The sequence below is a fragment of the Mauremys reevesii genome, linkage group 7, assembly GCF_016161935.1.
Source record: "Mauremys reevesii isolate NIE-2019 linkage group 7, ASM1616193v1, whole genome shotgun sequence".
In the NCBI taxonomy this organism is placed as follows: Eukaryota; Metazoa; Chordata; order Testudines; family Geoemydidae; genus Mauremys; species Mauremys reevesii.
Window position 1 is genome coordinate 86,818,689 of NC_052629.1, and position 16,302 is coordinate 86,834,990.

The following is a 16,302-nucleotide window of genomic DNA, read 5'->3' on the forward strand; positions in this document are numbered from 1 at the left end:
CCTGAAGGTCCAACTCCTTATAGAATATTCTTTCAACATCTAGCCCTTCTTTATAACACTCTCACATTTCCCAATTCCTTAAAGCTGTGTCTCTGCAGAGATATGGTCAGAACACTAGTAGAATGATTTGATGCATCAGGTAATCTCTGATACTGCTTTTTTAAATATATAGAGTCGTCTTCCCCATACTTTGTCAATGTGTTTTCCTTTAGTAAGTACTGTGACACTGGCAGAGTTGGTGCCAGCTCATGCCAAGGCCCTGAGGACTCAAGTGAACAGTGGCCAATATATAGCTGGAAATTATTCTGGCTCATCTATGTGTTAACATTGTTAAAATAGATGTTAAGTTTTTAAGAATGTGTTTAGTGATTAGATTTTATGAAACACTTGTAGGATGCTGCATATATTGATCTCACTCATAATATCTATACCCCATGTTATAAGGCAGGGGTAGGCAACCTATGGCATGAGTGCCGAAGGCGGCACGCGAGCTGATTTTCAGTGGCACTCACATTGCCCAGGTCCTGGCCACCGGTCTGGGGGGCTCTGCATTTTAATTTAATTTTAAATGAAGCTTCCTAAGCATTTAAAAAACCTTATTTACTTTACATACAACAATAGTTTAGTTATATATTAAAGACTTATAGAAAGAGACCTTCTAAAAATGTTAAAATGTATTACTGGCACGCAAAACCTTAAATTAGAGTGAATAAATGATGATTTGGCACACCACTTCTGAAAGGTAGCCGACCCCGTTATAAGGTTATATTAAGGGTAGGACTACTCTTAAACTGGTGCAGGTGCACTGCTATAGCACATCAGTGAAGATGCTACTAGGCTGACAGGAGAGCTTTTCGCATCAGCATAGTATATCCACCTCTGTGAGAGGCATTAGCTGTGTTGATGGGGGAAGCCCGCCCGTTGACGTAGCACTGTCTACACTGAGGGTTAGGTCACTATAACTGCGTCACTCAGAGGTGTAGATTTTACACACCTGTGAGTGACGTAGTTCTGCCGGTGGAAGTTTGTAGACATGGCCTTAGTGTTTGCCTTGTAAACCTCTAACAGTGTAATTCGCCAAACAGGAAAGAAGTATTAACTCACATAAAACACTTAAGGTGTTAGGCCCTTCCCACAATAAGGCCTACTGAAACCAAATGAGCCATTGTGAAACATCGAAGAGCAAAGATTTTGTTGATTGCCCCCACACTCCCCAGCACCCATGAAGAGGAGACGTGCATATGGACTCATTCCATCAGCTTGTACTCTAAGGGAAGGGAATAAAAGTCACCTACAAGGAGAAACTATAGCTCTATGCTGCTTGGACTTTGGGAGGGCAAGATTTCTAAGCATAAGCAAGGGATCCCCAGCAGCTGAGTCTGGGTCAGTGGCGGCTCTAGACATTTCACCGCCCCAAGCATGGCAGCATGCCGCAGGAGGCGCTCTGCTGGTTGCCGGCCCTGCGGCTCCGGTGGACCTCCCGCAGGCGTGCCTGCGGAGGGTCCGCTGGTCCCACCAGGCGACCGGCAGAGCGCCCCCCGCGGCATACCACCCCAAGCACGCGCTTGGCATGCTGGGGCCTGGAGCCGCCCCTGGCCTGGGTTAGTCCTAAAGGACATATGGAGCTTGCATATTACAGCAGCTTCTATCACCTTTTGAAACCTAAGATGGCAATTCATTTATATGTGTATGTTTACCTGCTTTAACCTTGTAATTAACTCTTATTTCCTTTTCTTGGTTAATAAATCTTTAGTTAATTTATTATAGGATCAGCTACAAGCATTCTCTTTGGTATATGATCTAGGGTGCAATTGACCTGGGCAAGTGACCAGTCCTTTGGCCCTGAGAGTAACCTGTGTGGTGTTGTGATATTTGGTGTAAGGGACCATCTATCACAAAGGCAAACTTGCCTAAGTGGCAAGATAGACCAGAGTACCCAAGGGGACTGTCTGTGACTCCATGTTAAGGCTGTTACAGTGCTTTAGGAGTTCACACTTGTTACTTGGTTGGTGAAATCTAAGTAGAGAACTCACAACCAATTTGGGTTTGTGCCCTGCTTCTTAACAGACTTCCCTGAGCCTGGTACTCACGCTCCTGAGCCACTCCGGGCAGCTTGACAATTACATTGGCCAAAAGAGTTTTAGGGGCCTTCTACATCTGGAATCCTTATGTGCAATTTATTTCCTAAATGAGGTGACTCTTGGGCTTGCAGTAGAATTTTCTGTCCTCTCAAAATTTTCACTTGAACCAATTTGTTTATTTGCCTTCCACATATTCTAAGCCCTGCCACAACCAGGAGAATCAGTTGCACATGTTTTGTTTTTGAGGCACTGAAATTCTATTTATGAAAAACTATGGGATCCTGCTTTGCTGTAAGTCTTCATTTCCGTTTGTTGTGTAATAAATTAATAAAATGATAGATGAAGTATCCTGTGTGGAGATGGCTGAACTTTTCTAATGCGTATTAATTAAAATGTGTAGCTTGTCTTCTCATCTTGTGCAATGGGCTGGGGAATCAGAGAGACAATAAAGTTCTCTGAACGACTTCACTGACTGGCAGTAAGTTATAAGGTAACAAGTAGAGCTGAGGGGACAGAAGCCAAAGTAAAAAAAATCTGTTTGTTTCAAACAAATTGATTTTTAATTTTTGTTTTTGAAAGTGAAACTCTCCCCCCTCCACCTAAAAAAAAAATCATTTTGAATGGACAGAAACTTTATGATAGATTCAATGCAATTTTCTTTCTGAGTTTTTTGTTTCAGTTTGGTCATTTTGGGGTGTCTTTCCTGAGTGTGTGATTTAATTTAATTGGAAAATTTTCAAAATGGAATGCTGTTTCAAAACAAAAAGTAAAAACAAAACATTTGAAACTGGCCAAAATGAAATGTTTCCACTAGGGCTGTCAATTAATCACAGTTATCTCACGCGATTAACTCAAAAAAATTAATCGTGATTTTAAAAAATTATTTATGATTAATCTGTTTTAATCACACTGTTTAATAAATTTCAGTTGGCATTCCATTGTTTAATATTTTGGATGTTTTTCTACATTTTCAAATATATTGAATTCAGTTACAACACAGAATACAAAGTGTACAGTGCTCACTTTATATTATTATTTTATTACAAATATTTGCCCTATAAAAATGATAAAACAAAAGCAATAGTATTTTTCAATTCATCTCATACAAGTACTGTAGTGCAATCTCTTTATTATCAAAGCACAATTTACAAATGTAGATTTTTTTTGTTACACGACTGCTCTCAAAAACAAAACAATGTAAAACTTTAGAACAGGGGTCGGCAACCTTTCAGACTTGGTATGCCGAGTCTTCATTTATTCGCTTAATTTAAGGTTTTGCATGCCAGTAATACATTTTAACGTTTTTTAGAAGGCCTCTTTCTATAAGTCTATAATATATAACTAAACTATTGTTGTATGTAAGGTAAATAAGGTTTTTAAAATGTTTAAGAAGCTTCATTTAAAATTAAATTCAAATGCAGAGCCCCCCGGACCTGTGGCCAGGACCTGGGCAGTGTGAGTGCCACTGAAAATCAGCTCAAGTGCCGCCTTTAGCACGCATGCCATAGGTTGCCTACCCCTGCTTTAGAACCTACAAGTCCACCTAGTTCTACTTCTTGTTCAGCCAATCACTCTGACAAACAAGTTTGTTTACATTTATGGGAGATAATGCTGCTCACTTCTTATTTACAATGTCACCTGAAAGTGAGAATAGGCATTCACATGGCACTTTTGTAACTGTCATTGCAAGGTATTTACGTGCCAGATGTTCTAAACATTCGTATGCCCCTGTATGCTTTCGTCACAATTCCAGAGGACCTGCTTCCATGCTAATGACGCTCATTAAATAAATAACGTGTTAATTACATTTGTGACTGAACTCCTTGGGGGAGAATAGTATGTCTCCTGCTCTGTTTTAACAATATTCTGCCGTATATTCCATGTTATAGCAGTCTCGGATGATGACCCAGCACAGGTTTGTTTTAAGAACACTTTCACTGCAGATGTGACAAAACGCAAAGAAGATACCAATGTGAAATTTCTAGAGTTTTGCCAGTAAAATTGCATTTACAGCTTCTGCCAGCACAGCTATGTCGAACGGGGTTCACACCTCTGCATACTCCTGGTGGCGCAGCTATGTTGGTCAGAAGTCTGTAGTGGAGATGCTGCCTAACTTAGAGCAGTCCTGGAGATGCTACAACATTTGATTGTACTCAACCCAAGGTTTAAGAATCTGAAGTGCCATCCAAAATCTGAGAGGGACGAGGTGTGGAGCATGCTTTCAGAAGTCTTAAAAGAGCAACACTTCAATATGGAAACTACAGAACCCAAACCACTAAAAAGGAAAATTAACCTTCTGCTGGTTGCATCTGACTCAGATTATGAAAGTGAACATGCGTCAGTCTGCATTGCTTTGGATTGTTATTGAGCAGAACCTGTCATCAGCATGGACGCATGTTCTCTAGAATGGTGGCTGAAGCGTGAAGGGACGTATGAATCTTTAACACATCTGACATGTAAATATCTTGTGACATTGGCTACAACAGTGCCATGTGAACACCTGTTCCCACTTTCAGGTGACATTGTAAACAAGAAGCGGGCAGCATTATCTCCTGCAAATGAAAATAAACTTATTTGTCTGAGTGACTGACTGAACAAGAAGTAGGACTGAGTGGACTTGTAGGCTGTACATTTTTACATTGTTTTATTTTTGAATGAAGTTTTTTTGTACATAATTCTACATTTCTAAGTTCAACTTTCACAATAAAGAGATTGCATTACAGTACTTGCATGAGGTGAATTGAAAATACTATTTCTTTCTGTTTTTATAGCACAAATATGTGTAATCAAAAATAAATATAAAGTGAGCACTATGCACTGTGTTCTGTGTTGTAATTGAAATCAATATATTTGAAAATGTAGAAAACCTCCAAAAATATTTAAATAAATGGTATTTTATTATTGTTTAAGACTTCAGTTAATCGCACGATTCATAGATTAATAGATTTTAGGGCTGGAAGGGACCTCGAAAGGTCATCAAGTCCAGTCCCCTGCCCTCATGGCAGGACCAAATACTGTCATGATTAATTTTTTTAATCGCTTGACAGCCCTAGTTTCCACTTAGTTGAATTCAACCCGAATTCACTAATAGTTTTGGAGCCTCAAAAATGTATTTTTCAGGAAAAGTACTATTTGCCAAAAAATATTCTCCCAGCAATGGTAGAGAGAGGGGGTTACAAAAAACAAAAGAGCCTTTGTTCTGGGAGGATGAGGAGGAATAGCTTAGTTGTAAAGAATCATGGAGCACAAGGTGACCACTTCAGAGAAGGAAAAATTACAGGCAGGCTAGTGAATTTTACTACTTTGTGCCATGTTAGCTTGGCACAGTTGTCCTGCATACTTCAGCTAATCAGGGAGGACCACTTAAAGGGATGTTATGCAAGGCTTGCATGCAGTGCTTAATTTGTAATGAAAGAGGTGCTGGGGCTCAAGCAATTAGGTGCCGGGGCTCAAGCAATTCTTTTATATTCATAACTGATGCAGCAAGTGCAGAGGTGCCGGGGCTATGAACTGCCAAGCATAGAGGTGCCAGGGTTCAGTCCTGGCACAAATTAAGCATTGCTTGTATGCCGCCAAAGCCTAGAAAAAAGTGACTTCCTTTGACTTATGCTTTGTAGATGCCAAATGAAGTTTTTGCTGAAATAGAACCCTGTTTGCCCTTGATCATGCACTATTTCTGGAATGTGCACATTATTTAGGGAGCTCTATTTTAAAACCATTAGAAAAGCAGCTTTTTATTTGAAATGGAAAGAAATTAAAGAAAAGCCTACCAGTAAGTTGTTAATTAATTGATCTTTGTTACATGATAAAGACTTAGATGAGCAAAGCATCTAAAAGACCTTGAGCTACATGCAAACCTTCTGTAAGTGGGCGCACCTGACTATGAGACCATGTTCCATAGGAGTTACTGTTCTGCGAGTTTTCTCAGGATTTAGCTAATGCTTTTTACATAGTAGTGTAACAGACATTTGAAGAAATCTGCATATTTATGTGCAGGGCTTTGGAGAATTTTCAGTCATTTAAATCTTGGTGCTGTAACAGTGAAGTTGCAAATAGGATGGAATGGGAAGAACATTTCAGAAAAGGATCAAATGTCATGCTCTGTTATCCTAAGTTCACCTAGAACACAACATTAATTCTGATGGGCCTTGTTCCCACCTCCCTCCCGCCCCTAAGACATTTACTATCTTAACGCAAATGTGCAGTATTTAACAGGCTAAGGGAGTAGGAGAAAAGAGCCTTCACAATAACAAATCACTGACAAATTATCATCCCTCATTACTGAACGAGAATGACTGTGCAATTAAAATCATATTTGTGCTTTGAAATATTCCCATCAGACCTCCACAGTCTATTTTGGTTTCCCTTTTCTGTCTTTTGTGTTTAAGGGTGGAATGTACGTTTTCCAGCTGTTTGACTCCTATGCAGCCAGTGGAATGTGCCTTCTTTTTGTGGCTATATTTGAATGCATCTGCATAGGCTGGATTTACGGTGAGTTACTGAAGACTGCTACATTATTGTGTGTTTATGGAAGTCATACACTTATGGCCTTAGTTTTAGGACCAGATTTAAAGTGGCACAGGGCCCTTGTCACACCATGACAGGGGCCTCCATGGCTCTGCCCTTGTATTATGGCTCCGCCTCTCACTAGGAGTGGCAGTGACAGGAGGGGACCTCTCCCCTCCAAAGAGGCAGGCGCAGGGCCAGGGCTTTCTTTCCCTCTGGGGTTCCAGGAGTGGTAGCAGGGGTTCCTCTCACTCCCTGGCCAGAGAGGCAGAAGTGTCAATAGCAGGGGCCCAGCTCTCGTTTCTGGCTACCTGCAGACTCAGGCAGACATAGATGCCTTGGTTACACGCAAGCCACCTTTTTAAGCTTCTCTTTGTGGCAACAAGGGCTAGAAACTTACTTTTATAAAATGAAAGCTGAGATTCTGATGTCACATGTCCTCAGAACCAGGGGCCTTAGGCATGAGGCTGCAGCCTCTATGCCTTAAATGGCCCTGCTCAGACTGATATTGACCAGAAGCCATTAGGATTTGGCAGCTGGTTGGTCCCTATTTTCCATTGGGCAGACGCATATCCCCAGCACTGCCTTTCCTTTCCAGTCTTGCTTGGTGTCCCTGTATTCAGGAAGCACAGTGAATGTATTGTATGTCCACTCCGGGAAGGGCCTCATCACAGACATGTCCCGTCTAACTCTTCTCATTTCCAAGTTAAATAATCCTAGTCTTTGCAATCGATTTCTCACAGAAACATTCTATATTCACTTGTGGTTTGTTTGGGGTTTTTTTTTGGGCAGGCAGCAATCGCTTTTATGATAACATCGAAGATATGATCGGGTACAGGCCATTGTCGTTAATTAAATGGTGTTGGAACGTCCTAACTCCTGGTATTTGTGCTGTAAGTATTAATTGGAATAAATTGGTCAGGAATGCATAGGTTTTCTGCAGATTTTTTTCCCAGATGTTTAAGTTTTATGAATTACAGAAATAGAGAAGTAATCATCATGGCATTTGGCATACATTTTAATTGAAGAAGCTTACAGTAGATTTGGTAAGAATCAATGTTAACTTCATTTTTCCCTCTGCACATAATTCTAATGCTTCCCATAACAGGAAAAAACAAACTCCTTAGTTGGACATCTGAGATTTGTGCACACAAATACGAGCTTTTGCACATGCAAAAGATTTCACATGCAAAACTGCAGGTGCAAATGTAGAGATTGGCTCAAGACCAATGATGTTGTCCTTATTTTCTGATAGTGATAGATTTGAAACTATCTTGCTCATTTCTCCTATCACACCTAGATTACCAGACCCAAAACTTAATCTCTGCTGTGCAGTTATGCTTTGCCATCAAAGTGCAAGTTTTATTGTCAAGTGAAAATTAAATAGGATTTAAACTTGAAAGGTGGCTCGCTTCTGTGGCAGGAACTGAGATGTGAATTATTTGAGATGGACATAAAAAAGGATATTGGTCTGTGTCTCTCTCTCTGACTTCAAAGCTTACACTACTTCAGATTCCTGGGGGAGAGTAGACTGCCTGTGCAGTAATTTTATTTTTTTCCCTAGACAGTGTGGCTTCAAACATAGGTAATGTATTTCTCACTTTATTTCAGGGAATCTTCATCTTTTTCCTGGTGAAATATAAGCCTTTGAAATACAACAATGTTTATACGTACCCAGACTGGGGCTATGGGATAGGCTGGATGATGGCCCTCTCATCCATGGTTTGTATTCCTTTGTGGATCTGCATTAAGTTGTGGAAGACAGAGGGAACCATTCTAGAGGTGAGACATATTTTTGGAATGACATTCAGTTATGCAGAAGTTGGTAAAGGAGCATGACCCCTTCTCTTCTGATGACTAAGCACAGCTCAGACCAAAAAAGAGCATTTTTCTTCGTGCTATGGTCCACAGATCCGTCACAATGGTCTGTCCACCTATTTGCAGGCTGGGGCAGAAACATATTTGGTGGTCACTGGCTCCAAGGTTATGCTCCATCCCATGAAGTTCCTTCCAGTTTTCTCTCCCTCCACAGCGGCTGGTGGCTCACTGAGCCCTCCCTGCTGCAGAGCTTGTCTAAGGGAAATCCCAAACCTTATTTCATGCTTTTATACTAACAATTCAGCTCAATACTGTGTCTGAGGGCTGCATTTGGTTTCAGTGAGATGGTCATGTCAGCTCTGCCTGCCCCTCTGAGGTGTTTGCAGTGTTTGGTGCTCTTGCAGGCTGTATCTCCCTTCATGCCCCCAGAGGGTAGAATGGTGGGATAGGCATTTCCTGCCACATCTAAAAGACTGGGAAAGTATAAGGCTGCCATCCCCAGCAGCTAGTGCAGTCACCATGCTGTAATTATTGGGCTGCTCTGGATCACCAGGCCCTAATGTTGAGATTATTGTTCCCAGCCTGTGTTGAAGGTTGCCTCCTTGGTTGTTCACCAAGACAGGCACAACCTCAGTCCCCTCCTTTTGGCATGAAAACTCTCTGGAGGCATCAGACCAACAATGAGAAATAAACAACAAATATGAATGGTCTTTGGACACTCTAAGTGCCCCCACCTGCTTTCCCAAGCTGTGCTAACGTGGGCAGCCAGTACTGTAGGCATGATCCCTTGCAACCTAAAAATTATATGCTTTATGGCTTCTCCCTTGAAAGGAGGGAAAAGCGGGATTCAGGCCTGTTTCATTCACGTATGTGGGGCTTTGTTCCTTGGGATCAGACTCCCAGCTATTTTAGTGACACAGTAAGAAACTTTATAGAAAGTTGAGGCTATTCAGCATCATCAGAAAAGTCGGCTTACACTCCTGACTCTTGCCTGAGACTATAGAAAGGAATATACAGGTTGTATGGCAAGATGAAGCAGTCCATGAACTCCAACAGGACAAAATACCTCGTTGTAAGTGGTAGCTAGAACAAGCACAGGGTCAGCAGCTGGCTTCTGTTTCCTCAGGTCAGCATGTCTCCTAACCAGCTGTGTCTGGAGTTACTCCCAATTGATGCCTGGCTATCTCAGGCTGAGAGCAAAAGGGTTACTTATAGCTTTGATCAAATAAAGACCTGGTCCTGAGGGGTTATCCTATGGAGCTGTGCAGGAATTTCAGGAACCACTTTGCCCCAGTCCCAGTCTCAGCAACTCATGGACAGGAGACACCATGAATGAAGTCATCCATCATCTACTTCAGAACAGAACATTGCAACCTATTTCCAATCCTATTTCTAGCCTCAGAGAATCAGAGACAATCATAGAAGGACCCTGTCTAAAACATCTAAATAACTTCAAAGCATTTCCATTTACCATCCTTAGACAATTCATATGTTTTGCTGGTGGATGGCAGCCTTTTTCTTTTCTTAACTTTGATTGTTACTGTTTGATCTTACCTGTGCTCCCAGGGTATCTCCCCAGGAACTTGGTAGCAATAATATTGACTTTAGGGACGAAGGAAATTCACATATCACTTCCCAGACAATGTTTATGATCAGGGTTCTGTACAGCTAAAATGCTAAAGCAAACCCCCAGACTGATACAGTTCCTGGAGTACCTTGGATTCAGGACAGACAGACACATGTTGCCACGGAAGGCAGTCATAGGCCTGGGCAAGAGATGACTATCTTCATGTACAAGGTCTCATCTCAGAAGAATGCTATCAGAAGGTGAAGATAGGCATAATTGAAAACAACAACTGGTGTTACAGAAACAAAAATCCAATTCTTGAAGCTATTGGGAATTCTGTTCTCATACATAAGCATTCTTCAGCATTTTATGGTTCATATGATATCTATACAGTAAATCTGAGTGTCAACTTGCTATCTGACTCCATCTCATCTGTTGGCAAATATACAGCTGTATATTCGCCTATCCCACAAATGGTGAATGCAGAGAATCAGATTTTTACTTTTTTTAAGGGATCTTCCCAATTCAGTTTTGGGAATGGGTACTAGGAAGAAGGAGCACAGCATCCACCAGCTAGAAGGCAATGACTAATTGAGGTCTGAAAGCACTGCTCTGTCCAGGGGTAACAGGCCTATTCTGCTCATGACAGTCAACATAAATGGGAAAACCATAATCAGTTCTGCGCCAGAGAGAAACTCTCCTATTTGTGTGGAGCAAAGTTTCTTATCTCTGTGTGCACTGCCCATCAAGGGGGAGATTAACACCAAAATTTATATGGCAGAAGTCAGATTAATAGAGTGACTGCTACACCCAGAAACATATGACTCTTTGTAAGTCAGTTTGGTGGGCTGGTATTTGACCTCTCTGCATCTGGAACAGCAAATGGAGTGTCCTGCAGCCTCTCTGTGTCAGGACCCAAGATGTGGGGTGACATTTGCAAAGCTGGGCAAGGTCCCTGCTATATGTCTTCACACCTTTTGGATGTTTCTATCTCACAGAGAAGGTGTACTTTTGCAAAACCCAGTGCTCTTTCCTGGATCAGACAGCTTTACAATGAATACACCGCTACCTCGATATAACACCACCCGATATAACACAAATTTGGATATAACGCGGTAAAGCAGTGCTCGGGGGGGGGGGGGGCGGGCTGCACGCTCCGGTGGATCAAAGTAAGTTCAATATAACACGGTTTCACCTATAACGCAGTAAGATTTTTTTGGCTCCCAAGGACAGCGTTATATCGAGGTAGAGGTGTACTTGGATAAAGGAATTATTGCTGATGTGCACCCCGAAGAGAAGGCAACAAATAGAACTGATTCTAATGGCTGGAGCAAAGTCCATAGGGCTTTATTGTGGGTCTATAAGAGCATCCAAGCAAAAGGGTGAAGTCTCTGTGGAATAATGTTCTCAGTATGTTCAAGTAAAGGTAGCTCTGTACCAGTCCTGCATTACATGCTTCCTTAAGGCATCAGCCTTATTCTAACCCTGCAAGATCATAGAGCACGATCATGGAACCCCATTCTACTCCTTACAGCACTGTCCAGATTTTACCGAGCAGAAGGTGGTGTTATATTTCTTATCCATTAGAGTAGGCCTCCAATAGCTACTCTTTTTATTTGAAGTTGGGAGCTGTCACTAACAAGACTGACCCAGCATTGTTCTTTAATTCAGACAGGTAGTCTTGGTAACTGTTGTAGCATTCATTTTCTAAGTGAATTCAAGAAAGATTCCTTCTTTGGTTAAGCATCAAATTCCAGTCCTTAAGAGCACGGACAATCTCAGGGCAAAGAAGTTGTGTCTCCCGTACTGAGATCTATTAGATGGTCATCAGTTCACTGAATTCTGTGTATTGGTCATCCAATCTTAGCCAATGTCATTTCCTTTTTTTGGGGGGGGGGTGGGAAAGATGTCTTCCCCACAGCTTAGTGCTTAGGGGAAGATGGAGGAGAGTTATATATAATCCATCTCGTCTGAGATGCCTATATTTATAGAATAATCCTGCTTCCCTCCCTGGAGCCATACTGAATGAAATCAAATTGTAATGGGGACCTTAGCATGCAAAATAGCAACATTTATCCATGCCAACCTGAAAAATATCCTTTCTTTGAGTAATAAAATCCACTGATCTGGCACACCCTGGAAACAAATGGATCATCCAGAAAAGAGATGGAAATTGACATATCATTAGGTGCAATTTATCATGCTTTGCATTAGGAGAAATTATTGTGCTTTTCCTCAAAGCATATTTAGCACTATCAGTAATTCAGTAAAGAGATTGGAATTCTCTTGGCTGTGGAAGCTATCTCACCTGGAGGCAACTTCAGGAGATAGGACATTTCTCTGCTGCCAATGAGTGACAGGTCTGACTCTGTCCCAAAGCTGCAAGCAGGCTGCAGGACCATTGTAACCAATCTGTGGAATTTATTTCTTAAATAAAGGATATTTTTAGGTCAGCACAGATACAATTTGCAACTGTAGCTTCAGTTCTATATTCAGACCCCCTATGAAAGGCTCTTGCATATCTGATTTAATACTTTTCTCACTGCATCTTCCTGGATTCCATCAAATTCACCTGCATAAATGGAGCCTTAGTCTTTGTGCTCACCTCTGCAGAGGAATGAATATTGCCCTGCATCTATTGTGAAACTAAGCTTTTGGTCAAGCATATGAGGGTTTGCTTTCATGTTCAAGCCCTTGGATTGGAATGCTGTGGAAGAGAGTGGTGTGATGTGCAGCTTGTTACACCAATTAAGTGGCTCACACAGGGTTCCAGTGAAATGAAATGGGCCTGCAGAGAAGAGATTTTCCATAAATATTCCTGCTATGAGGAGATGATGATGATGATGATTCTGGCTGCATGTGTGTATGTTTCTGATTGAGAGAGAGAGATAATATCTTCCATTTTCTCCAATGTTTCAGAAATTCAGGAAGCTGGTCATACCTAGCCCAGATCTGAAGATGAGAGGAAAGCTTGGAGCAGGGGCATATGCTGCTACAGTAAATGATTGTGATGCCAAACTGAAAGGTGATGGCAACATTTCAGCCATCACAGAAAAGGAGACACATTTCTGAAAGAACTATCTTTTTTTGTCTGTTACTTTTTGTATAAATAAATAAATAAATAAATAAAATACTTCACTTAATTATAGAGGCTGCTTGTTTTGCACAAAATTTATTAACCAGTTAATTTTAAAGTGAACATTGTATAGTTGTTTACAATGATTTTTTAATTATTATTATTATTATTATTATTATAAGTAACGATTATATAAAAGAAAAAAGAACTAGCATAGTACTGTATGTTAGTGATGACTTGTAATATGGTGATTTTAGTAAATGTTTTATAGACGTTAGAAGGACCTGTATAATGTGCTGTAAAACTTTTCTACTTGGATTTTTTGGAAAGCATGGTGTTGTATAAATATATCTGTTCTAATCTGTAAGCATTTCAGACCATTTCAGCTACTAATGTATGTCTATAAAGGGGGTCACAATGTCCTTTTGTTTATATTGGAGGGAGTTTGGGGGGACTAGTAACTCAGCTGCATCGTCTTTCTATCTGAATGTGGGATTGAGCCAAAGCCCACTGAAGTCAATGGGAGTCTTTCCCATTATCTTCAAAGGGGCTTGGATCATGCAGTTTTTGAATCAAACTCTGCACCTGAACCAGGCAGTCCTTTTGTCCGAGTCAGGACTGCAGGCTCCAGCCTTGTACTTGACAAAGCACTACTCGCATGGTGAGTACTCTTTCTGGAGCCTAAAGGAAATACCGCCTCATCAGTGTCTTCCCCCATGCCGGAACTTCTCACCACAGCCAGGTATCGAAATGTGGTGGAATGAATCCCCCTTTGAATGACTATTTTCCTGGAGACATCTAGAGGCTATTTTTTAAGAACTCTGAAGTGTGTTGTTGTGAAGTGAGTGGTGTCTGATCTCACCTGTGCTGCTCCCTGGAACATCTGAAGCTATTCCATGTTATTTGTGGCTAGCTAAAATTCCCTGCATTGTGTTGTACTTCTCCCATTCCCTGAGTTGAAATGTGTTTGTCTTTGCTTGTAAAACAGAAAGGGAGTCCCTAGGACAGCTTCTTTAGCTGGAGAGGATCTGAGAAAAATGAATCTCTCTAAAAACTCATTTTAGAGAGATTCCCCCCCTCAGATGAAATCCAGAAATAAATTATGCCCATCTAGAGCACTTCTATGGCTCTCTTAATCTTCAAAGCACTTTTGAAACAGTACTGAACACAACTGGAGCAGTTGGCTCCTTACTTGCACAACAGCCCTGTGAGGTAAGTTATATAGGACATGTTTTGCAGATGGGGCAATTGAGACAAGGGATGTGACTTGCCCAAAACTACAAAGAGAGTAGGAACTGGGTTTTGAAATGATGATTGGGTCACAGGGGTTCCCAATTAATAGTCAAACCACTAGACTATCTTGTGCTCTCTCCCTCTGTCAATATTGCAAACCCCACTACTAGACAATTTCTTTTCCCTCTCTCCTCAGGCTGACAGGATACATCTGACACAGTGGCTGGGTGGGAAACTGGTGAGTTTACTGTCTCACATAGGCTTGCCTCACCAGCTAATGTGCAAGCAACAGAATAACAGAATATTGGAGCAATATCACAGCACCCCCTGCTCAGACAGGTTGAAATTCACCCATACTCAGAAGCCCAGCACAGGGAACTATTAGGAAAAGTTTAACTGGGACTAGAGCGGTACAGAGGCTTCATGTGGGCTGACTGCACAAGGGTGGATTTCATCCGTAGTTTCTACTATATCTTAACATTACACAGAGATGTATAATATAGATTTGACAATTTAATGTGATCTTAAGATAATTTGCATAGCTCCTGTAAGATATTCAGTAGAATCATATATCCTCAAATCAGATTATGTAATCTATATAATTTAATGGTCTTTTGGGGGGAGAGGGAACTGAAGAGAAGACTATTCTTGTATCAGCCTAAAACTAATCCAATTTTTTTTTGTGGGACTGGTGACTTTGGATGCCTTCATTTTTGGGTGCTCAACTAGAGACATCTTAAAGGGGCCTGATTTTCAGAGAGTGCTGAGCATGTACCTTGTGAAAATCGGCTTTCTTTAAGGAGCTCCAGCTGGGCAAACAAAAATTGAGGTGGCCAAAATCACTAGTTACTTTTAAAAGCCTTGGCTGGGATATTTACTGAAGAGAAATGTCATCAAAATTAAAATTGCAGCTAGAGCTAGTTGTAGAAAATATTGAGATGCAAGTCCATCCTACCGCTTGATGTTGGAAATGTATCCACCCCAGAGTTCAGAAATCAGTGCCTCTTTGCAGTACTAGCAGGTCATGCAAAATACATTCTGTCCAGCATCCTTCTCTGGTCCTCATTCTTGTTCCCCCACTGAAAGGGCCAGACAACTAGCTCATCAAAAACAACTAGCAATCTGTGGATCACCTTGCCTAGAAAGGCATTCTGTATCTAGTCTCTCCAAATTATCCTGTCTAGTCTCTATTCATTTCCTAATGAGTGGTGAAGCGTCTAGAAACCCAAGTCCGCTGCTTTGTTAGGGCCTGACTCTGCAAACTCTTAATTGTGTAAAGAGTCCTTACTCTCATGAGACCCATTAACTTCAATGGAGCTACTAATGGAAGTCAAGATTACTCCTGTGAGTTTGCAAGAGTAACCATTTAAATGTGCCAATTTGTAAGATAGCCACCACACCAACTGTCCATCCCATGGAAATGAGATGATAATTCCAGGTAATTCAGGGTAGCCATTTAAATCAAACCACATTTCACCACTGTTGACAAAGTGAGCCATGCATTTTAGCTTGTTTATCCACTTTGGATTGTCATACTCGTCCAAATATCTCTACAGGTACTATGGAACATGCTTCCTACTCTGCTGCTATGAACCATTTCACCAATAGCTTTATACACATACATATGGTTCGGCATGGTCTAAAGCATTATACAGAGTTACTAATGTGATGTGCTTATAAATGTGTGCTTGTAATACCTGACCCATTTAACACTTTACTGATTTGTTTTTTACGATGTATGAGGTTGGGGTTTTTTTGTTTGGTTTGTTTTTTTGGAGGGGTGGGGGGCAAATTTCCTACTAGTATTTGTGAACTTTTTTAAAAACAAAATATGAAGGGAAAAAAACAATTATGTCATTGTGATTCCTTTTTTTTGATATGCAGTAGAAACAATATTTCCCTTTTCTGAGTATTTGCAGTATTATGGAGGAAAAAAACAAAACAAAATCCAGAAATCGAACAACCACCAAGGTTTATGTACTGTTTTACACACACACAAAATTGATTTGGTATTCGAAGGG

At 41.0% G+C, this 16,302-nt stretch overlaps 1 protein-coding gene across 4 annotated transcripts in view; it reads left to right on the forward strand.

The window, feature by feature from the left end:
- Nucleotides 1-13,057, forward strand: part of SLC6A11 (solute carrier family 6 member 11) — a 220,377-nt gene extending 207,320 nt beyond the window's left edge. For all 4 annotated transcript variants that reach the window (XM_039481696.1, XM_039481698.1, XM_039481697.1 and 1 more), the window contains exons 12-15: nucleotides 6,470-6,572; nucleotides 7,380-7,480; nucleotides 8,199-8,369; nucleotides 12,892-13,057. In XM_039481696.1, the coding sequence (XP_039337630.1) occupies nucleotides 6,470-6,572; nucleotides 7,380-7,480; nucleotides 8,199-8,369; nucleotides 12,892-13,044 (528 nt within the window). In that variant the 3' untranslated portion in view covers nucleotides 13,045-13,057. The remainder of the gene's footprint in view (nucleotides 1-6,469; nucleotides 6,573-7,379; nucleotides 7,481-8,198; nucleotides 8,370-12,891) is intronic.
- The last annotated feature ends 3,245 nt before the right edge of the window (nucleotides 13,058-16,302 follow it).